This window comes from Sorex fumeus, unplaced genomic scaffold (assembly GCF_029834395.1).
Source record: "Sorex fumeus unplaced genomic scaffold, SorFum_2.1 ptg000072l, whole genome shotgun sequence".
NCBI lineage: Eukaryota > Metazoa > Chordata > Mammalia > Eulipotyphla > Soricidae > Sorex > Sorex fumeus.
Genome location: NW_026606129.1, coordinates 32,980,976 through 33,008,290, shown reverse-complemented (window position 1 = coordinate 33,008,290; position 27,315 = coordinate 32,980,976). Strand labels below are relative to the sequence as shown.

General features: G+C 33.9%; 1 protein-coding gene across 8 annotated transcripts in view; it reads right to left on the bottom strand.

The window, feature by feature from the left end:
* RBMS3 (RNA binding motif single stranded interacting protein 3) overlaps positions 1–27,315 on the bottom strand; it is an 834,518-nt gene that overhangs the window by 62,672 nt on the left and 744,531 nt on the right. For all 8 annotated transcript variants that reach the window (XM_056129462.1, XM_056129467.1, XM_056129468.1 and 5 more), the window contains one exon: positions 1,999–2,109. In XM_056129462.1, coding sequence (XP_055985437.1) covers positions 1,999–2,109 — 111 coding nt within the window. The remainder of the gene's footprint in view (positions 1–1,998; positions 2,110–27,315) is intronic.

The window sequence follows — 27,315 nt, the reverse complement described above, 5'->3', positions numbered from 1 at the left end:
ATTACTGAATCAATGACTATTGTAATTCTAAATCTGTTCTATGTGTTATAGCTGATTTTTCAATTCCCACAAGGATTAAATCACATTCTTATTTAACCTCATACTTAAATGCTTTTCTAGTTTGAAATTTTGATCTTAATCAGATGGCTTTGCTTTTGATTCAAATGAGTGTGACTTAACAAGCATTTATTTTCATTCTTTTCATTCAAACTCCAGTTTTTCCAAACTTCAGAATTGTCATAAAATACTGCAAGATTGCATTACTTCACTCATTTGGAATTTATGATCATTTAAGGAGAGAAAGGTGGACATCAAGGGAAATCAATAGTGGGATAATGAGAGTTCAAGTCTTCAAGTATTGTTCTTGGGTTTCACTTTGTTAGTAACTGCTGTCAAAATATTATCTTCAAATTCTATCTCCCTGATAAAAATTAGCTTCACCCTGAAGTAAAGTTCTTTGTACACTTATTTATGATTTTCAAAAGTCTAGGTCAGAGGTCTGAGAGATCATTTCATCCAGTTCACGATTTTAGATTGGTAAAGTACCAACAAATGTTTTTTTTAGGCTCAGTAACTAAGGCGTTGGTGATATATTCTTTGTGTTACTAAAACCATATATCTTTATGGAAACAATATGCGTCTTTTTGTTAAAGTAGATTATTAAGGCCTCAACGGACTTCTTAGAAAAGTCTAGATTACAAAAGGCCTACGAGTGAACACATGTATATGGCAAGCAAGCAAGGTTTAAGGTGGAATGTCTCATACAACTGATTTACAGAGTGTACATAGATATTTGGAAACAAAGCAGCGTAATTATGAAGAATCACAAAAATGATCACTATGAGACATAAAGGCTTAAAGACACTGAGGCATAGAGTCAAAGAGGCCCATAGATGAACACATTCAATACTTCAACAGACAGGAAGGGAAATAAGGACCAGAAAATAATCCCAGTAACAGCTAAAATCAACTCATTCAAGATTAGATTTTTGACATCAAATCTGATGTCCTTTATGTCATGTTAAAGCTGCCTCTGTCAGGAGAATGTACATTTTTCTTTCTATGCCTTTAACAATGACAAAATTATATTTCTAACTATCTATAAAAACTGAAAAATTGCCAATGGAGCCCCATAAGGCATAGACTCTATGATTCCTCATTGCTCTCTATGATGATAAGGGACAAAGTTACACTATTCTAAGTTGCTCTAAACAATTAGCCTCTGACCATTTAAGGGATTGTCTTTTTGTAGATTGTTTTTTAAACAAACATGCATTCTGTTAATGATTTCAAATACTTTGCTGATAACAAAGTAAGGCAGCAATAGTTGTTTTTCAACATTCACCCCTTAAGGAGAATTAGTGAGTACTCAAAAATATTTCAATCTATAATAAAAAATCAATTATTGTGGATTCCTTCCCCCCATCTTTTCTTAAATAGCATCTAAGTGTTTATTTGACATATTCAAATAAAAAACATTTAAAAAAAGACCTCAGTTAGTGAGAATATTAGATTCTCATTAACCCTTTTACTGATATAATGATTGAAGTAAATAAAAAGTCCTGCAGTTATAGTCAATGTTGGCCTCCCACTCGTGAATTATCTGGAATACCATATTTGCTGAGGTGATAAATAGCTGGGGGAAAAAACCGGCATCGACGTATTAAGCTGCAAGGTGGAGATATACAGATACATACATAATGGCACCTTTCCAAAGGAGACAATATCTGGTGCAAGCATTATGAAAAACAAAGAGTGTCTCCAATTTGAATGCAATTCAGAAGAACCTTCAGCATTTTCAATGGGAATAAATGAGTCCTGAAATCGAACATGCATGCTTAAGGAAGTTTATTTCTTCTGGAACATGAAAAGAGTTAATCAATAGCATAAAATCAGTTTTGCTAATAATGTTTTGCTAATAATGCAGTGAAGACAGAGAGTATTGCATCTTATTGAAAAAGGTCAAGACAGCAACGCAAAACAAATTCTACAACTTACCGTTCCTGTTGTGCCCAATGAAAGATGATTCATCTGTTGTGTCAGGGGGCCCATCATGTTTGCTGGCTGCATTGACATAGGATGATCCATTGTCGGTGTGATCACAGCACCCTAAAATCACATAATGACCACATGAGAAGAGGCTCCAAAAGAAAGGCAAATTAAAAAAAAAATAGTAAATGAGGTCAAGATCAAAATTATTCATTTTTACTTAGACCAAAGTCAATCATGTATGTTTTGTATATCGATCAATATCATTTTGCACTTTAATAAATTTATACAATTAGCAATATTCTTTCCACTGATGTAATTTATCATTAATATGTCCAAAATGCCTGTCATTTGTGATTTAATAGTGTATTCCAGATATTGTACGTATTTTCCCATTATTCTACATACAAGTTTCTCTGACTGTAAACATATTAATACTAGGAATATTCTCTAGCTTATTTTGATCTGTAATCAGACTTGCAATTTATGGCATTCATTCATGTTTTATAAAGATAATTCTTAATTACATCAATATAACCTATCACCAGGGCAGTAAAAAAATACTGGCCTGAATGGGTTTTTGACTCTGAATACCATTTAAATACAAAACACTTGATATAAAAATCAGCCAATTTCCCATGTTTTATTTTCTAACCTTTTGATCTATGTTTTATGTGTTTTACATGACAGAAGCAAACTTAAAATCTATTTAAGTAAGTGTCAACTCTTTAAATAGGTGGAAATAAAGACTGTCTTGTAGAACTTGCCTTTTGCTTTATTTTAATGGTTAGGAAAGCAAGAAATAGATATTTAAAAAAAAAAAAAACCTTTCTGTCCATATACAAAGTTCCCATTGGCTAGTGAGGTACATATTATTTTGTTCTTCCAGGTCCTCTCTCCTACTGTGATATCTAAATTGATTATCTTAATAAAAGGAACAGTATACTTTTTTTTCTTATTCTGGGAGAAGTCTTCTCACATAGTGCTCAGGGTGTCCTTGGAGTCACTCTTTGTGATACTTTGCTAATCAGATCCTCAGGGTAATACTAGGCTGAGGATGTTGTGCATCTGAAGAAATGCACAGAGTTGAGGACTAGCAGGGCTATCCCAGAGTTGCTCAGGGACAATTTACCAGATCCCTATTTACTACGACCCGAATTCCTTTTCTCCTAATAAAACTAAGATTTTGTTGGTGAGAATCTAAGGATTTGCTTTTGTCTTGTTTTGTTTGCTTAGTTCGAAAAATCTAGGGTCGAGTAAAAGCATTGAGATTATACAACTCCAGTGCTTTATTTTATTTTGAAAGTGCCAGTACTGAAGGTAGGCTCTTGCATATGAAAAGCAAGTTGTTCACTGCTGAGTTATATTCCCAAATCACCAATCTTTTATTTGAAAAATGATAATAGAGCAACTGATGATGCAATAATGATTTAAGTGTTTAGTGATCACAAAAAGATTATATATTTGAATGGTATTTTTTTCTGAAAAAATTATTTTTCTCACTATATGATTGTTTTCCAATAAGTAAATATCCTGATAAAGTAAAAGGACAGATTTAGGTTGGTAAAGCAATTTGAATAGTCATTCTAACCACAAGGAAATGTTTCTAAAGTTGTTTTTGCATTCAGAATCCAACTTCCTGGCTGTTAAAAGATGAGATCACCACTCAGCCCTCCTCATTGACTCATCCCCATTAGCATGAACAGAAAATTAAATGCTTAATATACAGAACCAGCTTTGTTCATAAAGACATTAGAACTTAAGCACGAAAAACAATTAAAAAATATATGTACTTCATTCTATAGGTCTTGCAAATACCCAGAATTGTACATTTGCATAGTTGAAATTTCTTGATGCATCTATAAATTGAAGTATGCTTTTTAAATGTGAAATATGATAATATAAGCTTTCATTCAATTATAATTCACACTTTCTTCCTGCTGCTTGAAATCAAGGTTGGAGGAATGGGTGGGGATCCCAAGCAGTGCTTCTGTCTCCCTGCAAGGCCTGAGGATGCAGACCTGTTTGGTTCTGTGATGCCCTTAATACTAGAAGGTCTAAAATGGTCAACCTAACTTCTCACCATCTCTCCAGTTCTGCATTTCTTAAACAAAACAATCCTTTTCCCTTTGTCTTAAAAAACAATAATGGTCTTTATTTTTGGTATGTGTTTTGCCAGACCAGAATTAAATACTTGAAGTAACAAGACTGTTCTTAAATTACTGAGAAATAAACTATAGAATTTCTGCAGAGTAAAACCAGATTTTTCCACCAAAATGGCACTTTCATGACATTCTAAACCTTCACAGGTGCAAGACATCAATGTTCTTCTTGAACTTGAGATTTAGCTTCTCTTCTAGAATGTTAGCCCTTAGAAATTCCAACACACAGTCAAACTGTCACCATCTTAGAAACTCCTCGGGTTCTAAAAACCTCCTGGAGACACATAAAACCTCATTCTTCATAAATCAGAGATAAAGACCAAATTTTCATTGATATAGATATTTTCTCTTCAGTGTCCTAGAGGTGACCTCATCCGTGGTGGGTGGGAGAGGTAGACTTCAGTCCTTGTTTGGGAGGCAATATGCAAATGAGATATGTGAGAATGTGACAGATGAGGCAAAATTCATGCATGATAAGAAGAGGAGGATTGAATGCCTGCATTTGGAATTAATTTGGGATGAATTATCTGAGCTCTTTAGAGAATCCTTTCAGGAAAAGTGTTTGGGGACTCATTTGATTACAGATGTGACCAACTGACTGCTTTTGTGTATAAAACAGAAACCTGAAAATCAAAAGGAAGAGTGGGAAGGGATTTGTTATAATTTGGGATTGTAAATAGCAGTACGGGGCATGGAGTGCAAAACAATATAAGAAAAAACATCTCTCTCCTAAATAGACCAATTATTGCAAATAAGTGAGCAACAGAATAAGGATTTGGGAGAGAGAATATGTAAAAGCATATAGTCTGATTCACATTCTGTGAAAAATGGTCAATGAATAAGGAATTGTCACAAATTCTTAAGAACACAAACTCTTTTGTAGTATCAAGAGATGAAAAAAATTTAAATCATAAGTTGGAAGTAGTGGATTGGAAGTTCTTGAAGAAACAAATATTTCTGAGAATATCTTTAGGGAAAGAATTTAGAGATTAAAGTAACACGAAGGATGGTACTTTTTCGTTGCTTTGCTCAATGTAGACTATAGAATCTTTTATTTGGTATAAGACACATTCTCTCTTTCTCTCTCTCTGTCACACACACGTGCAAGAGATAAGAAAAAAGGAAAGAAAACAAAAAAGCACAGCACAAACTTGCAGTTGTTAAGGCAAAACTTACCCTCAACCAAGATCATGCTTCATTAAGTATGCTGTCAAATTCATTCCTATCCAATGCATTTAAGCCATATCCTGAGGAGTGTTTTTTGACAGATGTTGCCAACACATTAAGGGTAATTTCATTTACTGCAAATGTATAGAACATTCTGTCTGCTGGAGCTCACTTGGCAAATGGCAAAGCAAGAGGAAACAGATTTTTCATTTTAGCATCTCCGGATGTCTGGGTTTGCTCAATGTTTAAGCCGTAGTGAAAAATACTATAACATGCTATAATTCTACTAAAAGGGACGATGACCAAACAGCTGATAGGAAGTCTGTTCTACTTTAGCCACTGCCTTTAAAAAAAAGTGCTGCTTCCACTTAAGATATGTAGTTTGAATCTGGTCACCCTGATTCTAAAATATCTGTTATCAATAGGAATTTAGGAAAGTTTCAGAAGATCAGCAATGTGGAATAAATATATTTGACCAAAGGACAAGACATCATCTGACTCTTTAACCTTCTGCCAATATTGCACTGTTTGGATATTCTTTTCGTTTTGCATGAACATCTGGCAGTGCTCAGATGCTACTCCAGACTTGGTGCTTAGGGGTCCAGGAATTTAATCTGGCCTCCCACACTCAAGGCCTATGCTTTGGTAGCTTGAACCATTCCTCTAGCCCAACTACCAATATTTAGAAGGGATTTCAAATCTTTGAGACTTTGTTAATACTTTAATTTTCCAATACAACGACGGTTAAAAAAAGAAAATATGTATGCACTCTCTTATCTTGAGCATATATAGATAACTTATTTTAATGCAGATAGTGAGAAGAATCACTGTATCACTGTCACTGGATCACTGTCATCCCATTATTCATTGATTTGCTCGAGTGGGCACCAGTAACATCTGAATTCTTTCTAGCCCTGAGATTTTAGCAGCCTCTCCTTAGTCATCTTCCCAACGGTGCTGCATTGGAGGCTCTTTGAGGGTCAGGGGAATGAGACAAATCTTTGTTACTGTTTTGGCATATCAAATATGCCACAGGAACTTGCCAGGCTCTGCCGTGAGTGAGAAGAATCACATATAATAATATTCCTGTGATCATCAGTAATAATATTCCTATTATTGTCAGTATTCTAGGCTAGTGATAGTCCAAGCATTAGACAACTCTGTGGTCCGGGGATTTGGAATCAATGTTTTAACCTGCTCTCCAAATGACTCTAATGCATTTTAAGATTCAGAAGTGTCTGGGCTGAAGCGATAGCACAGAGGGTAGGGAATTTGCCTTGTACTCGGCCGACCCAAGTTCGATTCCTAGCATCCCATATGGTCCCCTAAGTACTTCCAGGAGTAATTCCTGAGTGCAAAGCCAGGAGTAACCCCTGAGCATCACTGGGTGTGTGTGACCAAAAAAGCATAAAATTCAGAAGTGTGATTTGCCTGTAAACTGCTATTATATTAGCCAATATTTCAGTTTTTAAAAATAATTATCTTTATTTACCTATAAAATAAGCAAGTGATTTTTTTGACCATACACTTTAAACAAGTTATGTATTAGGGCATGTACATTTTTATAATTATCACCTTATTACAAAGAAACCAACCATCTTCATCAGCCTAACCTCTTGTGTGTAAAGCATGTAAAGCATGTGCTCCAGCTCTCTGAGCACTGTCTGTTTCAGGGTTTTCTGAATATTTAAGGTCTAAGTGTGATATGTTTCTATGTGTTCAGCTATAGCACATTTGAGAATCCTACTTAAAATCTTAGGGTTGGAGAGACAGTACAGTGAATGGGGCCCTTGTGTTGCACTGTTTGATCACTGGCATCACCAATGATCATGCAGCACCACCAAGAGTCATTTGTGAGTTCAGAGCCAGGAATACATCCTGAGCACCTCAAGGTGTGTTCCAAAAACAAGTGGGAGAGAAAAACCAGAGCAGAATGGGGACTTAGGAAAGTGACTCAATGGAGTACACCTACTTTACAAACTTGAGGCTCCATGTATGATCTTGGCATTGCCTCATGTTGCTAGTGTGACCCTGGCAACTATAAGAATACAATTTCTGGAACACCACAATCAGGCATGCACCTGGGAATGGTGCAACAATAACAACAAAGAGAGGAGAACAGTCCCTATACTTATACTTAACCATTAACCTTCAACTTTCTTGATAAATATCCAACCAACTTGGAAGGGCAGTTTGACTTTCCAAAATACTATGTTTGAATTTTGAAAGTTGTGGCAAAGTTGCTAAAGTCTGACTTTAACTTTGGAATAATTTTAGGATGACCACAAATAAATACTGGAGATATAGGAGAAAGAGGAATTATCACAGTAAGCAGATGCCACATTCCTGCCATACTTCCACAATTCCATTGTAGCCCTTAGTCCCTTTGAACCTTTATTATTCTTCTGCTGCTTCTTTCAATAGTATGCCTTTCAAGAGGGAAAAGGTTATATTTACATATCTTTTATAATTTCAATAAAAAGGAATTGCATGCAGTAGACACTCAAAACAGTTTTGTGAATTAATTTCAAAAATCACTACCACAATTTATTCACTTGAAAATGAGTAACACGGGGTCAGAGAGAGAGTACAGCTGGTAAGGTGCTTGCCTTGCAAGCAGAGAACTTGGGTTTGATCACCTGCAACCCATATGATCCCTGAGAACTGCCAGGAATAATTCCAGAGAACAGTCAGGAGTAACCCCGAGCACCGTAGAGTATGCTACAAAAACATATATGTCCTTTCATATGTACACATACATATACATACACGAACATATCTGAGTAACATATGCCAACATTTCAAATTCAGAGTATTTTTACTAAAAGATTTGAAATTATTTATTTTTAGTTATCATTATTCTCAGTCTTACTGCTACCTATATAGCACAAGGCAGTTAGTTGCTTAATAAATATTTTTCAAACAAAATAATTAAAATTTCAAACAAAAATTTCTTACAAATGTTGTTTTGAAATTATTACTCAAAGGGAGCATTCTAAAAATTTTAAGAAAAATTGTTCTTCAACACGCATATATCTATATTTATTTTTAACTTTGACCATTTCCTTAATGAGATCAAAAATTCATTTGATGTAAAAAGTTGTTCTAATGTTAAAATAGCATGTTTTAGATATTATTGAAATTAAAAATATGTGTGGATGTCCATATACAAAGTGTTTAACTAGGATTAATTTTACAATGTTTGAAAAGAACTTTGGATCATGTCCAATGACAGTTTTGGTTGTCCAATTGGATAAGGGCTATGGATGTTGATGAATATAATAAAATATGCAGAACTGCTCCCTACAACAAAGAATTATCCATTAGTGCAGGGGTTGAGAAACCTAAATCTGTACATAGATATATTTACCAGTGATATTAATATAAAATGTGGTAAAGGTAAAGGTAAAGGCCCTCCCATTGATCGTCGATTTGCTCGAGCGGGCCCAGTAACGTCTCCATTGGAGACTTTGTTGTTACTGTGTCTGGCACAGTAACGTCTCCATTGGAGACTTTGTTGTTACTGTGTCTGGCATATCGAATACTCTCGGTAGCTTGCCAGGCTCTCCGAGAGGGGCAGAGGAATCGAACTTGGGTCGGCCATGTTGGCCGCTTGTAAGGCGAACGCCCTACCCTCTGTGCTATCACTCCAGCCCTGCAGCTACTGGAAAATGGAACACTTTGTCATGCACTCGCTGTGATATGGAAGAGTAAACATACTGCTCTGAAGAGTTGAGAACAAATCTTAGATTCTATGCTGACATCATATGTATTATATAGTCAGTTTCTTAAAGACCTAAGATATAAATTCCTTAACTCAGCCATGAAGGAAATCAATTTTGTTACTTCCAAAAGCTATATGTTTTTAGTTCAAATTTGTATTACAATTTTGTTTGAAACATAACTCTTCAGAGTTTGCTTTCTCTTTCCTATGTTCAGCAAGCAAACTGGTTGGACTACTAGATAGAGATGTCAGGTTATGCACTCTAGCATGACATTTGCTCGAGCTCGAGCTCGAGCGGGCCCAGTAACGTCTCCATTGGAGACTTTGTTGTTACTGTGTCTGGCATATCGAATACTCTCGGTAGCTTGCCGGGCTCTCCGAGAGGGGCGGAGGAATCGAACTCGGGTCGGCCATGTTGGCCGCTTGTAAGGCGAACGCCCTACCCGCTGTGCTATCGCTCCAGCATGACATTTAGAAGGACATTTTCCATTGCTATGTGATAAATTTAGAATTTATATGCAGTTTTCTAATAAAAGAATAGAGTTTAACTGCAAATATTAAGCTTCTTTTTCTCATTTACCCTTAAACATTCTTAATTTGGGTTGCTTTTTGATTCAGTTACCATTACTTGAAAATGGTTTTACAAGTACATAATATTATAAATCACTACAACCCAATTAGCTTTATCCATGGAGACCCCTTTAAAAGAATCCTAATTACATACTATGTGTATTCAACTGTGAATAATGGTCTCAATTATTGGTTAAGTACCTATGTATTCAAGAATGTCATTTTGAACAAGAATATAAAGTAAATGTGTCACATTGAAGTATTTCTTAACAAAGAAGGTAAATAGACAATTAGGATTCACAATAATACTTCTTTAATCCTTTAGAACAGTGTTTGTCAAAGATAATCTAGTCACTGGTGCAGAGGTTGGGGGTTGTAATATTCTTTGGTGCAACTGGGGCCATCAAGTACTTTTCTTTCTGAAAAGTCTTTAATAGCTCAAATAAATCTAGGCACTTTGTTTTAGAACTTATGCTCAAAATTAAATAAACTTGTTTACCAGTGACTTTTGATATTATCAATGAGTTTCTTCAGAATTACAGTAGACTAGAATAACATTCAAATATGTTGCATTATTGAGAGAGAGTTGAAAATTTGAAGATTTGGGGGCCTTATGGTCAAATGGTTTCGTGACAGAATGTAATGAAACTATCAGTTTTAAATCTGCATACTTGACTAAACTTATTAAATGGATTTTGATTCAAAAGCAGGTTATTCTATTATTTACTTTCATCTTTCTGTTTAAAAAGATAACAGTTGCTGACCTAATGCAAATATTAAGTGTTCATAGGAGGATTTTAGGGCTTCTTCAGTACATCTGTAATAATGTCAGCAATGAACAGTGAATTCATATTTATCAGCCTCTCATTTAAATCACATAATCAAAATGTGGCTCTCTGATAAGGGGATCTACCACACATAAATATGGGTGCCATAAAAATCCATGTTGCTATGGCATCACATGAAGGGATCACACTATCTGGAAAACAAAAGATGTATTTGACTCTTAGTTCATTTTACAGAGTAACTGTAATATTTATCTCCTTGACAGCTATACTGTCTATGTATAGCTCACAGTTTAGAGAAATTTGAAGAAAACCAAAAAATAAAAAATGAGTTAACAAAAATAAATTATACTACCTTTATTATTTTTGAAACTACAGGGAAGCCTCACTAAATACTTGGCATAGTAGATAATTATATTGAGGTAAAAAAAAAGAGCTACCATCGTACAATTTTGCCATGTAAACAGTTATAAACAATAATATATTTATATCATATCTTTCACAATAAACAGAACTTATTTTCCTTTTTATGCCCCTATTATTCTAACAGGGAACATAAGTGAAGCTGCATTAAATTAGATTATCTATCAAAGCATGAAATACACTTTTATAACTAAGTTAGCATTTTTAAAGTATCATTCTATCATGAAAATGTTACATATTAAGACAATGATTGTATTTATGAACTGTAAATACAATCAATGACTGTTGTATTTTACTATGTTGGAGGAGTTTAAGGGAAAATAGGACAATTCAAAACTGGGGTCAACGTATTTTTGATGCAATTTTCTCTAATCAGAAGTCCTTATTCCTACTCTATTCCCACTTTACCTCTGTCTAGAAAGTTCCCACAGTGAAAGGTCTGGGGAAGACTTTTTTGGCATATTGCATGGGGTTCTATAAAATTCTACTGACTTTCAGTTTTCCATTCCAATCCAAATTCCCATGGCTATCCACTTGAAGCTTTTCTGTACACCATATTGAATGACTCATCTTTTTCTGACCCATCTTACTCTCTCACTCTTGATGTTTCCCTTGGATTGCTGGGATCAATAGCAGGTTTGTGAGCACACACCAATACTTTTATCAAAGGTTGCCATCACTATCATTATGAATCAACGGTTTCCATCACTAACTCAGGTTCTTACTCCTGTCTTCTCTTTTTCACATTCACGATTTCTATTTATTTCCTAATGATATTAAAGTCTAGTACAAGGTTTGTCATAACACAGGTTGTGACAATGGTGGTATGAGTAAGTGGCATTTACTCATCAGTCAGGCTTCTGTGACTTTAAATAATGCAAAATAATAAAAACAATTCTATGCACAAATTGGAAAAAATGTTCACAGGAAATATAGAACTCTCTTGATTGTTGGACAAAGGAATGATCTTTGAAATCAATGCATCAATTGCTTTGCTTTCCACTTAAGATGCTGTTCCTTGACCACTGCCAGCTTGTCAGTCTCGTGTTTTAATCTGTGGGAAGTCCAGACTTCTAAGAGCCACTCATTACTCAAGAAACTTTAGTGTGAGGGTTCACTACAGGATTTTCCTCTATGAAAGGATCATGAATACCTTACTAAATGCGACAATGTTTTTGTTTAGATATCACAGTGGAGACAACTGCTACAATGCTACAACTTATTTATTAGGATCACTCTGCCATAAACTATATTATTAGGCATACATATGCCATAGATTCTTGGCAAATCTTGCCATATTAAAAAAACCCACATTATTCACTTTTACAGGAATTACTTTTTATTTAGTAGTTCAATGTAGAGAAAGTTTGAATGCTAGCTCTGAATTAGTCTTCTTCTAAAAGATAAAGCAGATGTCTCAAATTTATGGGCAGCACTTTTGTATAATAAAATGTTTATCTCACTATAACTAGCACTCTAAACTGTGAATTTTCATAAAGTTTCTCATTAAAATTTTCTTCTTAATACAAATAGGAGGGAAAAAACAACAACTGCAAATCATGTTCAAGGTCCTGCAGGATTGTATTGGTGTAGGTAATGGGGAAATAATTCTTCAAACTACAGGGGTGATCAAGAAGAAAAGCTGCCCATGATCAGAATTATCACCATTGTTTATGAAGTAAATTGCTTAAATATGTCACTAGGCACTTTTATTCTTAGTATTACTAAGGGGAATAGCTATTCCTTATCCTGAAATTTGCTACAAAATGCACTTTATTTTGTAGCCCCTCAGAGGATATTTCTGCACTATTTGTTTTCTCCTTCAAGACATTTTTAGAAATTTGCCTGTTTAAACTCGCAACATTGAGATACAGGTGTAAAGGCACAACTCTATTAACAAACTATCTTATTCTCTTAAAATATACTTTCTCTTAGTGCCTTTGTCACTACTATGTCTCAAATTCACTATGTTCTCTCTTGATGCAGTATTTGGTAACCTGATGGTGAGATAATACTGAGATTTTATGCATAAGAATCCAATCAAACATATTTTGTGACTTGAAGATGTCAATTAATATGCTAAAATGGCCAAATAGGTGATATTAAAGGTAGCTTTATATTTCTGTTCTTTAGGCTGGCTGCAGAATTTGTGTCAAACTTACTTAGATCTTGTGTTAAATTTAAACATTTTTGCTCTTTCTCTTATACAACAAATTATGTCAGTCTTTTGACTCTTTCTCAGTGTTAATAAAATGACTCTAAAATCTTGAGAACTTTGTCTGATTGGAGATCAGAGACTTAATACAGAATCTTGGTGCAGTATGCATTTAAAAGACAAACCAATCCTAGTTGAACCATGGTTATGGTCAAGTTTGAGAAGCTTTAATCTGTTTCTTATGTGTCCCATGGTTTAGTTTTCTGTTGCAGTGCTCCCATGGAGACTATTAGTTTGATTCTTAAAGATCTGGGACAATCATTTGAGGATGTTTCAAATTGTTTGAGGATCTTGTAACTCAGATAATCATAGTAATATCATGAATATGCCTACAATACTCCACAGCCAGTATTGTAGTTAAGTTCTTCAATTGCTTCCATAAATATACTATCTTTATCCAAAAAATAAACCTTATTAGCAAAAAAACAAAACAAAACATTTCTTTCACTTCCTATGACACATTTTTATGGCAATCTTCAGACTAAAACCAATATTCTTTAAACTTTATATTTAACATATTAAATATTAATATATTTTATTTATTTAAATTAATATATTTTAATTCACCAGTTAAAAGAAATGAGTTACTACAACCAAGTGTTAAAAGATATGTTATGCTTTGTCATCTAGGATGATTCAGCATCTAAATCTTCTGGATATCTCTATATACGTACCATAAATATAAGATGACTAGTAAGATGCTAGAAGTAAACTTTCCAAATATTTTTGAGTACTTGGTCCTGGTAAAATTAATTAAAAGTTAATTCCAAAATTTAAGTTCTTAAACGTTCTTAGTCATATTGAACTTTTTCTTGACTGTTTAACCCAAATTTCCCATTTTTTTAAAAAAAATCTAGAATCTGTGCCTCAAAATAACCATGTCCTGCTCTAATATTTTTCTCTCTCTCTTTCATCCCCAGAGCATGTTCTTTTCATCAGATTAATTCTAGGAATACCATAAAAAATTAGGTCATGCTTGCCTTTTCCTTCTCTCTTATTCATCTATAATAAATCTGTAGTCAAGCTTTTTAAGAACTACATCATACATGTCTCTAAATCATCTCACTTCCTTTCTAATACTACTGACGAGTGAATGTGCCACCATATCTCACATGGATCCATCCAAGTACTTCTGTGGCCTACTTCTCTTAGCCATGGGTATATTCACTTTTTTAAAAAATAATCTCGCCATAGTTATTGGTTCCCAGATGTAAATTCTGTTTTCTTTCCAACGGCCCCTCTCGGAGAGCCCGGCAAGCTACCAAGACTATCTCGCCCCCACGGCAGAGCCTGGCAAGTTACCTGTGATGTATTCGATGTCAAACATAGTAACATCAAAAGTCTCCAATGGAGACGTTACTGGGCCCGCTCGAGCAAATCGATGAACAATGGGAGGACAGTGACAGTGAAAATTGTAAGAAAAAAACATATACTTCAATACCTTATTAATTATAGACATGTGACTTGCTAACCAGAAGCCTCTGCAAGGTTGCTAATTGGAAGATGTTTGAGACACATGTGGCTTCATGGTGTTTGTGAAAGCAATGCCACTCTATGCTTACAGAACTTTCTGCCCCTGAGCAAAGCAGTGTGATTTGAGCATAAACAGCAGTCCCAATTTGGGCGATGTAATAGGAACTCTAGATGTTTCCTATTAATATTCTGCATTTATTTATTATTTATTATTAAAATTTATTTTTCTGTAACAAATCTTTATATGAGATAAAATTCATGCTAATTTTTGTTTCAGTTTTGAAGATAAATGGGTCTACAAAGCCAATTTTATCCTACTAAAATTATTCTATTACAATATTTTTGACTGATTTTGAATATTGAACAAATATTCTTTAAACATGTTCTTTAATTTAATTTAATTTTTTGCTTTTGAACACACGAGCAGTGCTCAATGCTTACTCCTGACTCTGTGCTCTGATCTTTCCTGGTGAGACTCCATGGACCATATATCATACTGGGAATCAACCCTAGTCGATTTGCCTTGTGCAAAGCAAAAGTATAACCTGCTATTCTAGCTCTCTCTGGTCCTACACAAGTATTTTTTTTAATCTATTGAGTGATAGTCAAAAGGCGAGATGTTTAGCATGATGTGGCCTTAATGATATGCTACTTTTATAATACCTCTTAAAACTTCTGTAAAAAATATGGAGTTGCAAAATATTAAACTTAAGGCAAAAATGTTTTTTTCTAACCTTTCAACCATCCACTGAAATTAAACTATTGTATTCAAGCTATTCAAGAGAAAAATAATCAGAATCCATTTTCCTCAGAGTTTTTCCTCCCGCTTTTTTCTCTTCACACAACCTTTCTTTTCCATAGATTATATGTGTGATAGGCGGGGAAATGAATGTTCAGCAAAATCAGTCGATTTGGCTAGCATCCGAGATTTTCAACATATACTTTTGCTTTATTTCACGCAAGAACAAGCCTGAAACCATCTGCCCGCCAAGAACTACATCCTTCATTCCCATTATGGAGACACAACCCCCCTACCTCATCATTAAAAGGCAATCTTCAAAGGGACATTGTTTTTGCTTATCCTCATTTTGACAGATGTTTTATATCATCTACCTCCACATGTTAGCTCATCTGTAAGGGACAGCCCACTCTTTGCAGCCAGCTGTGGAAATAGCTCCAGTGTCATCTGTGGCCACACTCATTCCATTCTTCTGACCTCACCAAAGACCACATCCAAGAGCAGGAAAAACAAACAGTCCTGATAACTTCCTTGCCAACATTTCCAGGGCAGGAGGTAGACCCACTTTAGACAAGAGCTCTTTACAAAGTATGTAACAAAAGAGAGGCAAGTTTACTTGAAACACTCAAATGTCACCAAGCTAGCCAATTGGGGTAATCCCTAGATTAAGGAATAATGAAGCAATAGCATCTGCGGGCAGAATTCAGCTGGAAACATCTGGCTGACTCAGAATTACATCAATTAGCCGGGGCATGTATCCGTCAATCATTTCTTTTCTTTTGATTGCATGAAGTTCCCACGAGGAAATGTTTACACCACCAACTTATCCAGTTCTTTGAAATACTGTGAAGCGACTATAAAACATTTCTTAGAGGATAGCAATTGACTTGGATTTGAGGTCCTTACACTAGAAAATATATTTTAGGAACACAAATTAAGCTGCTTATTTAAGAATTCTATCTCAGCTTGTTTAAAATTCACCTCTTTAAAATTCACTTATTTAACATTCAGGTAAAACTTTTCTTAATAAGAATCACTTCACTTCCTGATGCTTGAGGGGCTGGCTGCTTGAATAATTACAAATGCCAAGTTGTAATGTTAGAACTCTAAAAACTTTCTTTTTACATTTTATTATTATTACTACCCAGAATTTTATTCTTTCTTCCCTATCTTTCTCTTTTGTTATTGGTGGCTTTGAGGTGAATGACCAGGGCTTGTACTATACACACCTGGCTATGGTGCTTAAACAGGTTTAGGTGTAGTGCTTACTGGGGCGGACTGTATCAGGTACTAGTGGAGGTGCTCCCACTTGGCTTAAGTGCTCCATAAGTTTAAAATGCTTTAGTTGTGAAGTTTCCACACATGTTAACCAGTGGGTGTGCTATTAGTCACGAAATTTATGGTTACAGTGGTTTTGGGAGGCCAGAGAGGTGCTCACGCAGGTACTGGACAGGGATTTTGCACTCACCTGACTATTGTGCACTTAGAAATAGCTTGTGATACTGGGATAGCAGAGCTACCAGTTTCTATCATAATGTTGCTAGGATTATGCTCAGGACATGAACAACAATGAGGATTTGAACTCATGACCCTATGCTTGCGAGACAGGCATGCTAAGGCACTAAATCATTTCTCTTTACCTCTTATTTTCTATAAGATATTTTGAGTAATGTGTAGAGTTCATGATTAAGAACATGGGCAAATTAACTTATCCATTAATGCATACTGTGTGTGCATTGCAGTCTACCCTGAAAGTATTTACTGTCTTGAATTTAAATAAATGTAATAACTGTCTTGAAGTTAAATAAGATTTTTAAAAGTTTCAAGGCATACTATGCATAAAGTGATCACTGCATTCATTTATTTCCACAGAAGTGAACTTTAATGGCAATACTGTGCCATATATCCTACTCAACTTTGGCTCTTCGTTACTGACATTTGACTTCTTGAGTTACAGACAAAGCCCATGATTGTGCTTCCTCCAATATGGCAAGGGATTATCTAGGTTGAATAAGTCTGGATGATTTATTCTAAAAGAAGACTTTTGGTACTCTCTAGTCTGAGGCACTTAAAATAGAATGTGAAAAGGAAATATATATTTTAAATGAAGAAGAAATGTATCTTGGACACACCTTAGATTATTGTTGTTGTTGTTTTTTACTTAATTGATTAAATAACTTTTAAAAAAGTAGCCCAATAGTTATCTTGGTTTTCAGGATCAAAAATGCCTTTGGAGTCCCAGGTCCTTATGTTCCTGGAAAAGAATGCCTATCTCTGGAGAAGAGTAAACAGTAATTACAGATATTTTCATTTTTGTTCTCAATCATGGTCCACTTATGAGGAGAATTTCTCTTCCACTGAGTTCTTTCCTAATGCTGATTATCAACACACTTGTTCTCTGATTAATTCTATTTTATTGTGTAATTCCTACTAAAAATTTTGCCTATACTGCAGAAACAATTGCTCAATTTAAAATTTTTGTATTACACAGAATTGTGATAGCAAAAAGAGTTAACTCATATATTCTAAGTGCTTAATATTCTGACATGTGTTAGTGTTTCTAAAATTCTAAGAACCAAATTTCTAATTTAAAATTCTATCATTTCCTTCAGAATAGACCTAACATATATTAATATCCAATGGTCTTGTTATAAAACCTATTTTGAAAATTATTTCTCTACAGTGTATAAAATTTAAACAATTAAAAAATAAAATGATAGATTTATAATAGTGTTGGGTTTTTAATTAATCATTTATTTTACAAACTTTCATCAGAAAGATTTCATGAATCTAGAAATCAATAATTAAAGTTCAAAATCAAAGCTATATTCTAAGAAGGTATCCATACATGAAACCACAACTTCACCCTTTGGTAGCTGGAATAAGATTATAGATATGGATAGGTAAAATTATCTTTTTAAGATATTTTAAAGACAAAGGTTGAGTACAAGAATGAAGTATGAAGTAATTATTTTAAAAGCTAAGTAACGTTTTTGTTTTCTGTGTTTTGTTTTTTGCCCATTTCTGGCTGTGTTCAGGGATCACTTTGGACAGTGCTTCCCTGCATGCACCTGACTTTCTTTGGTCCTGGCACTGCTGGAGTTAGCCCAAATCCTCCCTGACATACAAAAAAAATTAAATGCCAAATGTAATGCTTAATTCTACATTTCCTTAACATCTAAACTGTGAAGGATGGCAGTCAAAGAGGAGTAAGAAATATGTTCTGTTAAAAATGTCAAAACTTACAGGCAAAAATGAATGACAATGAAATTTCATTTTTATCATTGACATTTCTGGATCAGTTTTACTCCAGTATAAGGAATTTGCCTTGTATTCTGCTTTTCATAACTCAAGTCATGTATCTGGCCTCTAGAGATAGTGGGAATTGGCGGCAGGGGTGGGGATGGTGGGGGGAAGGGGACGGGAGCATATGGGCTACATTCAGCATGCCCAGGCCTTATTTCTGGTTCTACACAGTGGCAACATTTGGTGGGCTGGCTCTGTGAATTATATGTGGTGGTGGAGACCAAATCTTGTTTCCCACATGCAAAGCAAGAGCCCTACCCCTTTATACTATTGCTATAACCTGGAAAGTGGAAATTTTTAATCTACATACATTAAAAACTTCATAGAACTTAATAATGGAACAATTAGGCTTTATACGTTTTGGGGATAACACACAAAAATGATAATGAATATATTTATTTTTTTATAACTTTGAGTGAGGGAAGTAAGAAGAAAATGGGATGAAAAAGTGTGGGAACAAAGTACTTGAACGTTGTGGCCAAACACTGGAGTTGTATATAGTTTACAGAACAGAGCAGGTACTGGAGAGATATTACAGACGGTAAGGCATTTGCCTTGTGTGTGTCTGATCCTAGTTCGATCTCTGGCACACCATATGGTCCCCAGAACTCTACCAGGAGTAATCCATGAGCACAGAGCCAGGAGTAAGCCTTGAGCATGAAAGAAAGAGAGAAAGAGAGAGAGGGAGGGAGGGGGAAAGAAAGAAGGAAAGGAAAGAAGAGATTAAGAAAGACGAAAGAATGAAATAAAACAGGAAAGAAACAGGAAGGAAGGAAGGAAGGAAGGAAGGAAGGAAGGAAGGAAGGAAGGAAGGAAGGAAGATGAAGGAAAGAGAGAGAAAGGAAAGAAAAAGAAAAAGACAAAGGAAGGAAGGAAGGAAGGAAGGAAGGAAGGAAGGAAGGAAGGAAGGAAGGAAGGAAGATGAAGGAAAGAGAGAGAAAGGAAAGAAAAAGAAAAAGACAAAGGAAGGAAGGAAGGAAGGAAGGAAGGAAGGAAGGAAGGAAGGAAGGAAGGAAGGAAGGAAGAGGGGCTAGAGTGATAGTACAGCGGATAGGGCATTTGCCTTGCATGCGACCAAGCTGGTTTTGATTCCCAGCATCCCATATGGTCCCCAAGCACCACCAGGAGTAATTCCTGAGTGCAAAGCCAGGAGTAACCCCTGTGCATCGCCGGGTGTGACCCAAAAACAACAATAACAACAAAAAGAAAGAAAGAAAGAAAGAAAGAAGAAAGAAAGAAAGAAAGAAAGAAAGAAAGAAAGAAAGAAAGAAAGAAAGAAAGAAAGAAAAAAAAGAAAGAAAGAAAGAAAGAGCAGTTGATTTAGAAAACAACTTTAGGTAGCTGAAATTCTATTTCCCAGGGAAACGTGTCCTACAGCTATCTAGTATCTGTAGCTCTAGGAGGCATGCCCTAAGTCTGCTCCAAAGGCATTCAAAGAATTAAAATAAATTTTATCCAAGAGAATATTCTCAAAAAAATTCCCTGTATCTTGATCAGAACTATTAAGAGCCAGACACATGGAGAATGTAGAGAAAGCATTAGAAAACAAACCTACAGGCCTCCCAACATAGTAACAGTGATTACTCCACATGATTGGCTTCAAAAACTGCTTTAAACAGGGTTTCCTTTCACTAGGTGACAGTTTGCATAAACTGAATAAGAAGCCAGATAGTTCAGACAACTGCCATCCTCCTTTTTCCTTCTCTAAGAAACTTTCACTGATTCTTTATTTTACCTTTCTACCTATGATTTTTTGAAGAGTTGTTGCTGTCATTCATGCAAATCCAATATCAGTTTTATATTCCAAAAAGAGTAGGCTGGTAGACATCTTTAATTTTTTCAGTGAGTCAGACTAAAGTCAATGAAATCCATGGGATTTCTTTCTGCGGTACAAAAATTATTAGTTAATTAGTTAACTAACTTATTAGCTAATTAGTATGTTTGGAAAATTATTCTCAATGTCGTTATATTATTATAGGATTTTAAACAGGGTTTCCCAGGTAGCGGTAAAAATTAATTGGGAAAAAGACACTAAGAAAACAATTAGGAAATATTTCATTTTAATAAGTATTTTCTTATAAAAATAAATAGATCTATTCAAATATAGAATAAAGGTATATTGTATATTTTCTATTTTGATTTAATAACTGATTTATTTAATTTATAAAATAGAAATATAGGGCAATTAATAAAATACTACATGAGGTGAAACTTCAATTTTATGTTTTTGTCTTATTTCGTTTTCCTTGGTGGGAGTGTTTAGGTCACACCTAGTGGTACTCAGGAAGTCACTAATTGGGGTGTTAAGAAATCAAACCTAGGCCTCCCACATGTAAAGCATATGCTCCAATTCTTTTATCTGTCTCTTTGGACTCTACTTTCAGTTTTTGATCTTTTCCATTTAATGCATAAGGGTTTGAAAGAAGTTAGAGTCTAGTCATTAAGACAAAATTAAATAAAAACTATTATTCAATTATCAAATTACTTTCAGGCCACTATAATAAGCTATCAAATCTGTGAATGAATTGCAAAGTATTTTAGAATATAATTAAAATACTTAAAGAAAACACATTATATGCTTTTATACTATCTTAAAATTTTCTCCTTGTCATTTTTATGTGCTTTAATTAAACTTCTTTACAACACAATGCAAAAAGCACTGTTAAATAAAAGCTGAAATATTTCTACAATATTTATAATGCTAACATACATCATATACAATAAATATGCAGATTAAAATGAGGCATGTTTACCTCATACATTTCATTCAGTATTATATAATTTTAAGATTAAGTAGAATAAAATTATACTATTTAGATTAAATATGTTATCAAAATCAATACTTTAAACTAAATCAGATGAACTTATATCCACTTAAAATATGATGTAATTACTCAAAGATGAAAACTATCTCGCTACATATGATAACCTAATTGGCATCAATGTACTTGAATAACTTAATATTTGTGTTCTATGTACAGAAGGATCCAGTCATAATTAGTTTCATTAATCTGGCAACTTGGCTTACTCTGAGTTAAATTATATAAGCTGAAATTTAAAAAACATAATGAAGAATCAAGTCAACTATAATTAAATATGATTGGTGATAACTGTATTAAAGCACACCTCCCTTAGCTCTGCCACCAGTTTGTATGAATCAGAAAAGTCAATTAACCTACTGAGCCTCACTTCTCTTAAGTATAAAAAACTTGACTTTAATCATATTCAGGCTTGTTCTTTATGCTAGCATGTATAATATTATCAAAACTTCATAAAAATACAGAACCAAAGGCTGATAAGACATGAATCAGTAAGGCATTATTCTACAGGGCAGAAAATTTGTAAACCTGAAGTGCTAATACCCTGATTGTTAATGCTTGGAATTCTCTAGGTTAAGGAATATCCTCTCTCACTGGCAACTTCATTTAAAGACACTAAACTGTTAATGACCAGATCAAATTCTTCACAAGAGGTTTGACGAGATACACACAGTCATCAAAGAGAATTGGAAGGAAGAATGCTGAAAATATAGAGAGGTTCTCACACAAGTAACACCGCCTCTTTGAAAATTTCACCAAAAACTAGTCTCAAATAGTTAACTTGGTTTATATTTTTATTACTATTATTATTTCATTAATTTACCCCCGTTAATGAAAGTTGCATAAAGGGAGGAACTTGGTTATGTTCAGTTTTGAGTTCCTAGTACCTTGAATAGCACCTGGAAATAGCAAAAGATAACTGGTGTATGTTTGTCAAATGATTAAAAAACTAATTTAATTTCCAATAAGTTTACTGCATTTTACCAGTTTTGTTATAATGAGAAGACTGGATTAAAAAAACTTTTTTCATTGTTCTCATTCTTCTAAGATATATGCAATAAAAATATTCTTGATTAAACTGGAAATATTCCAAGAGTTAGTTAATTATACAATAATTATTATAATTCGAAGTCATAGAATTTTCCTTTGGAGTATTCTTAAATACTTTGAGATTAATAAAATTTAAAACATATTTTCTTCCCCTAAGGCATTTTCTAATTTTCATATGCACATATATCTGCATTGAAATAAAACCCACATGCTTATGATTCATTTACACTTGTAGTATTTTGTAAAAATTTTGGCTAGGGTATTTTTAATCAAAGCCTACTTGAGGACAAACCTGTGCTCCTATAAAAATTAGTTTTCTAATGGAAGCAATTCAAGGAACACTCAACCACTTTTGAAGGACTTAAAATGATGATTTCTAAATAGCTAATTAATTCAAAATGAAAATGAAAAGACTATGTACCTTCTAATAGACATGCCTTGGAGATTATTAAACATAACAAAATCAAAAAGAGAAGATACACCTTAAACAAAAACTGTGGTGATACGTAGAATGTATACATTGAATAAAATTAATCTGTATACATCTAAAAGAGAAAGGAGTGAAAAATCTTTCAGAGTATAGGAATATAAGTAAAAATAGAAGAGCTTCTCTTTTTTTGCATCCTCTTGACTCCACTAGGAAATCAATGCTGTAACAATTTATTTCGTTTTCTAGGACAGTTGTAAGAAGAAATTGTGTCAGCCAGAACATTTTTCATCATATGCTTGGCCATGTGTAATAGAAGTGGACACAAACGAATTATTGGACTAGTCTGATTTACATGGGACTGTCTACATAACTTAATAAGCAAGGGTGATAGCTACTAATCTGGCAGCCCTGCTAAACCATGGCAAATCAGAATCATAAAGTACTGGAACACTTCCTGGTCCATCTCTAGAGAAAAGGCTGAAGCTATGTGCTCTTTCATTAGAAGTTTGTTCCAGGTATAGAATGAAGAATCTTTTACTTGTTGTGGTGGAGAATGCTATACAAAAATCTACAAATTTCAAGATACTGGTTCAGTTGTAAAAACCACAAGGTATGATTTAAAGGATAACATTAGAAGTATTTAATTCTATATTATAAATAATACCCTACTAATAAGCCCTCCTGCTAATTGCCTGCCAATGAATATTCTTGTCAATTAGATTAAAACTTAATTTGAGAATAAGACACAAAGTTAAATCTTTGAGCCACAACTTGATTTGAAAACACACTTGCTACAGATATAACATACTCTTAGAAATTCTTAAGATGCGTACTTTAAACTTTTCTTTCTGAAAATGTCAAAAGGAAGGAGAGAACACAGCACAGAAATGGAAGAATAAGTTCCTCAGAGAAAGGAAAAAACCCCACAGGAAAATATGATGTTCCACAGTAAGTTAGTTCTCAAATTCTACTTAAGCAGCCTTTTTTTTTTAAGTTGGTCATCTGAAGCACTGGAATTATTGAGTCACTCTGAGCTCATACTTTCATGATCAGTAAAAGTGGTTCTCATTACCAACAGCAACTATAACTTTCAAGGAAAAAATATCTATCATCGAAAGTACCCATTGCCAGGGATCAAATAGAATAATCCAGAAATGACTAAGATAATCATTGTCAATAAAAACATTTTTAAAAATTAAAAAAAATAAATAAAAGACAATCATTTCCCACAAGTGGTAAGGTCAATTTAATAGTATGGTGACAAGTTAAATAAATTTAAGTATATACAGTCTCTTAGCATATTCCTATAGGCTTGAAAAAATTGCTGATTTCTCTCTAGGTTTGTACCAAGCAGGATACTGCTGATGTTTTCCAAATTTTGCTGATCTCCTCTTACCTGAATTGGTAGCTAGAAAGAGGCAGGATATTTAATGAAAAGATGTATTTGTGAAATATAATACAAGACTAAAATGAAACAAGTTTTCATGAATATATATGGCCATTATAGCCCTTTATGTCAACTCCTAAACTTTAACAGGGGTTGGATACAATGATCTCAAACATTTCTTCTAATTTAAAGTACCTATTTCTATTTTTCAAGTTATTACTATATTCAATTTCTTATGTGCATGCCTCAAAAAGGCATGTGTAATACATTACATGTTTATCATTTAATTTATATATGTCAATAAAAGTATAATTAGGTTGCTTAATAAATTTGCATGAATTACAAGCAAGGATTTGGCATAGTATACCTAAGACAAATACATTTAATAAATTATCATAAATATTTTCCATATTCCTATGTATAAGAATTATTGCATTTATTATTATGTAATACATAGAAAGGAGTAAATGGATTGCTGGAAGTCCTATTTAGTCCAATGGGAATAAATGACTATGAATCCCATCACCTTTAGCTTTGTAGGACAAAAGTGTATAATATCTATATTAAAAATTATATAGCTAGTTCCAGAAATTCAGCTTGCTCAAAACTAATCTCTATATTCCCCATTTTGAACTTACTTTTCCTCTTACACATACTAATTCAGTTTGTAGCACTACCGTCAACTTAGTCATCTATGCTAAAATCTGTCCGTTTTGATCTGTATGCCACATATCTTTTCTCTCACTCTTAGATTTTCTCTCTCATCTCCAATTAACTAGTGTCTGTCTCTCATTCTAATTTATACCTTGAATCTCAGTAGTGTCTAGTCTTTTATTAACCATACAAGTGACACTAAATATTCTTTTAGAAATATATTTCATTATTCTATAAGTAGGTGTTTGGGTTAGATAATATCTACAGGGAGTATTAGCATATATTGACATAAATGTGTACATGGGACCAATCCACACATCTAATCCATTTTTCCATGTTCATATATTCCTGTGCCTTGAGATAAATTCTGCGTGTGCAGCACAAAATAGACAGTGTGACATTAAAATCTAAGGATTTATATGTGTAAAATATAGAAAAACTTGACATCATAATGAGTTTTCAATATTGACTGAAAATACTAAGACACAAGACGAAAAAGATAAAAGGCTTTATAGGAAGTAAGAATTGACTTTTAATATTACAACATTGTTATGCAGAAATGGTTCTAATGGGTATTGATTAAAAAACATTTTACGATTAGTCTCAGATCAAAAGTCAATCTTCTAAGCAGAATTTTTTTAGATTATTTTTCACCACTTATATTGATAATTAGACTTATTTCCTATGTGTTGAATAAGAATTAAAAGCCACAAATCCAATATTTCTTTAAGCATGCATGACGATTAATCCTGTTTCTTGAAAATTATTTTCTATCTTCTCCTTTGGTCCCTGTTTACATTACATACAATGAAGTTTTACTTATATTAAGTCATATTAAAATGACAAGAAGCATCCAAATTTTAAAAACATTTTACATATCTTGCCAGAAAAAATATTTGTATGTGTTCCTGATAGAATCAACAGGAAGGTCACTTTTCACTTCTCTGTTGATAATATGGTCACTTTTTCAATGCAACTTTCAAAGTTATTTAAATTTGAACAATTACTGAAAGATACAATTACATGAGAAGACCCAGGAGTCCCTCCTGATAATTCTCAGCCAACTAGATCTGCAGTTCAATGACAGATACTGCTGGGATTCTAAGGCCAGAATCCAGGTCACCCCAGCAGTGCTCTGGGATCTTCCAGGGCTATATCCATTGGTGCTCAGAGGCATACAGTGCTGCACCCAGCAATGTTTGGGAACTATGGATGCAGGGACAAGGGTGAGCTGCATACAAGGCATGTACCTTCACCACCATACTATCTCTCCAGTCCGACTGGCTCTACTTTATTGATTTAGTTTACTATCAATGATAATATTTTACATCTGAGTCATCTTGGCAACGCAATAGCTCTAAATCTACTGGAATGTATTAGTACTTCAAATTTTTGTTTGAAGGGCATGATTATTCCCTTAATTCAAATGAGTATCAATATCAAGAGATATTCGGATCAGTGAAATAGCAGAGTGGGTAAGGCACTTGTCTTCACGCAGTTGACCCGGGATTTATCCCCGATACTGCATATATTCCTCAAGCCCCGCAAGGAGTGATGTTGAGTGCAGAGCTGGGAGTAATCCACACATCTAGTGTGCACAAAAGCATAAGCAAAACAAAGGAGAAAGAGAGAGAGAGAGAGAGATTGATTCACTAATAGCAAAACGATACAACAGGAAGTAGAAGAGCCAAACGATGAGGTATCAGATTTTACAAGTTTTCTAAATATATTCATCTATTTGGTTTGAAATGAGAGCTTTCCTATGTCACTTTTCAGAGTGAAAATAATAGTAGCTAACAAGTAGAAAGGAAATTATTATTAAACCTACATTTCACTCTTAAATAACCACCTAACACTTTCTCATATATCAAAATAATAGCTTAAACTCATATAATTTTATCAGAAACTGAAGTTTTTAGAATTATACATTATTAATGCAAGAGAACTTTTCATCAGTTTTAAACAAATCTTCGATAAGTGATGAGAAAAATTTATGTTTATATGTACATAATAAGGCAAATTTGATTTCAGCAACAAGTTCCTAAAGATGCTGAGTTTAGACCCATGAAAAATGAACATTTTGAATTTCTCAGAGATCCATATAAGTATATTTGCCTAATAGTACATGAATTCTTGGAATAGGAAAGTGTTTGACGATACAAAAACAATCTATGAAGCATGACCTAAAGTGATTATTTATTTAATATATGCTCTTTGTAATAAATAAAATGAAAGGGGAAAGTCACGGATCATATATGGTAAATGGTAAAGTCATTAAAAGATGCTGGAATTAGGAAAGAATAGTCATGGTATCTATGTATTTGTTTTTCTATCTGTCTATTCATCACCCCCCGTCCATTTATCTATGACATACTGCAACCTGATTAACTTGTTTACTTGTTTGAATAATAAATCAGCTCTG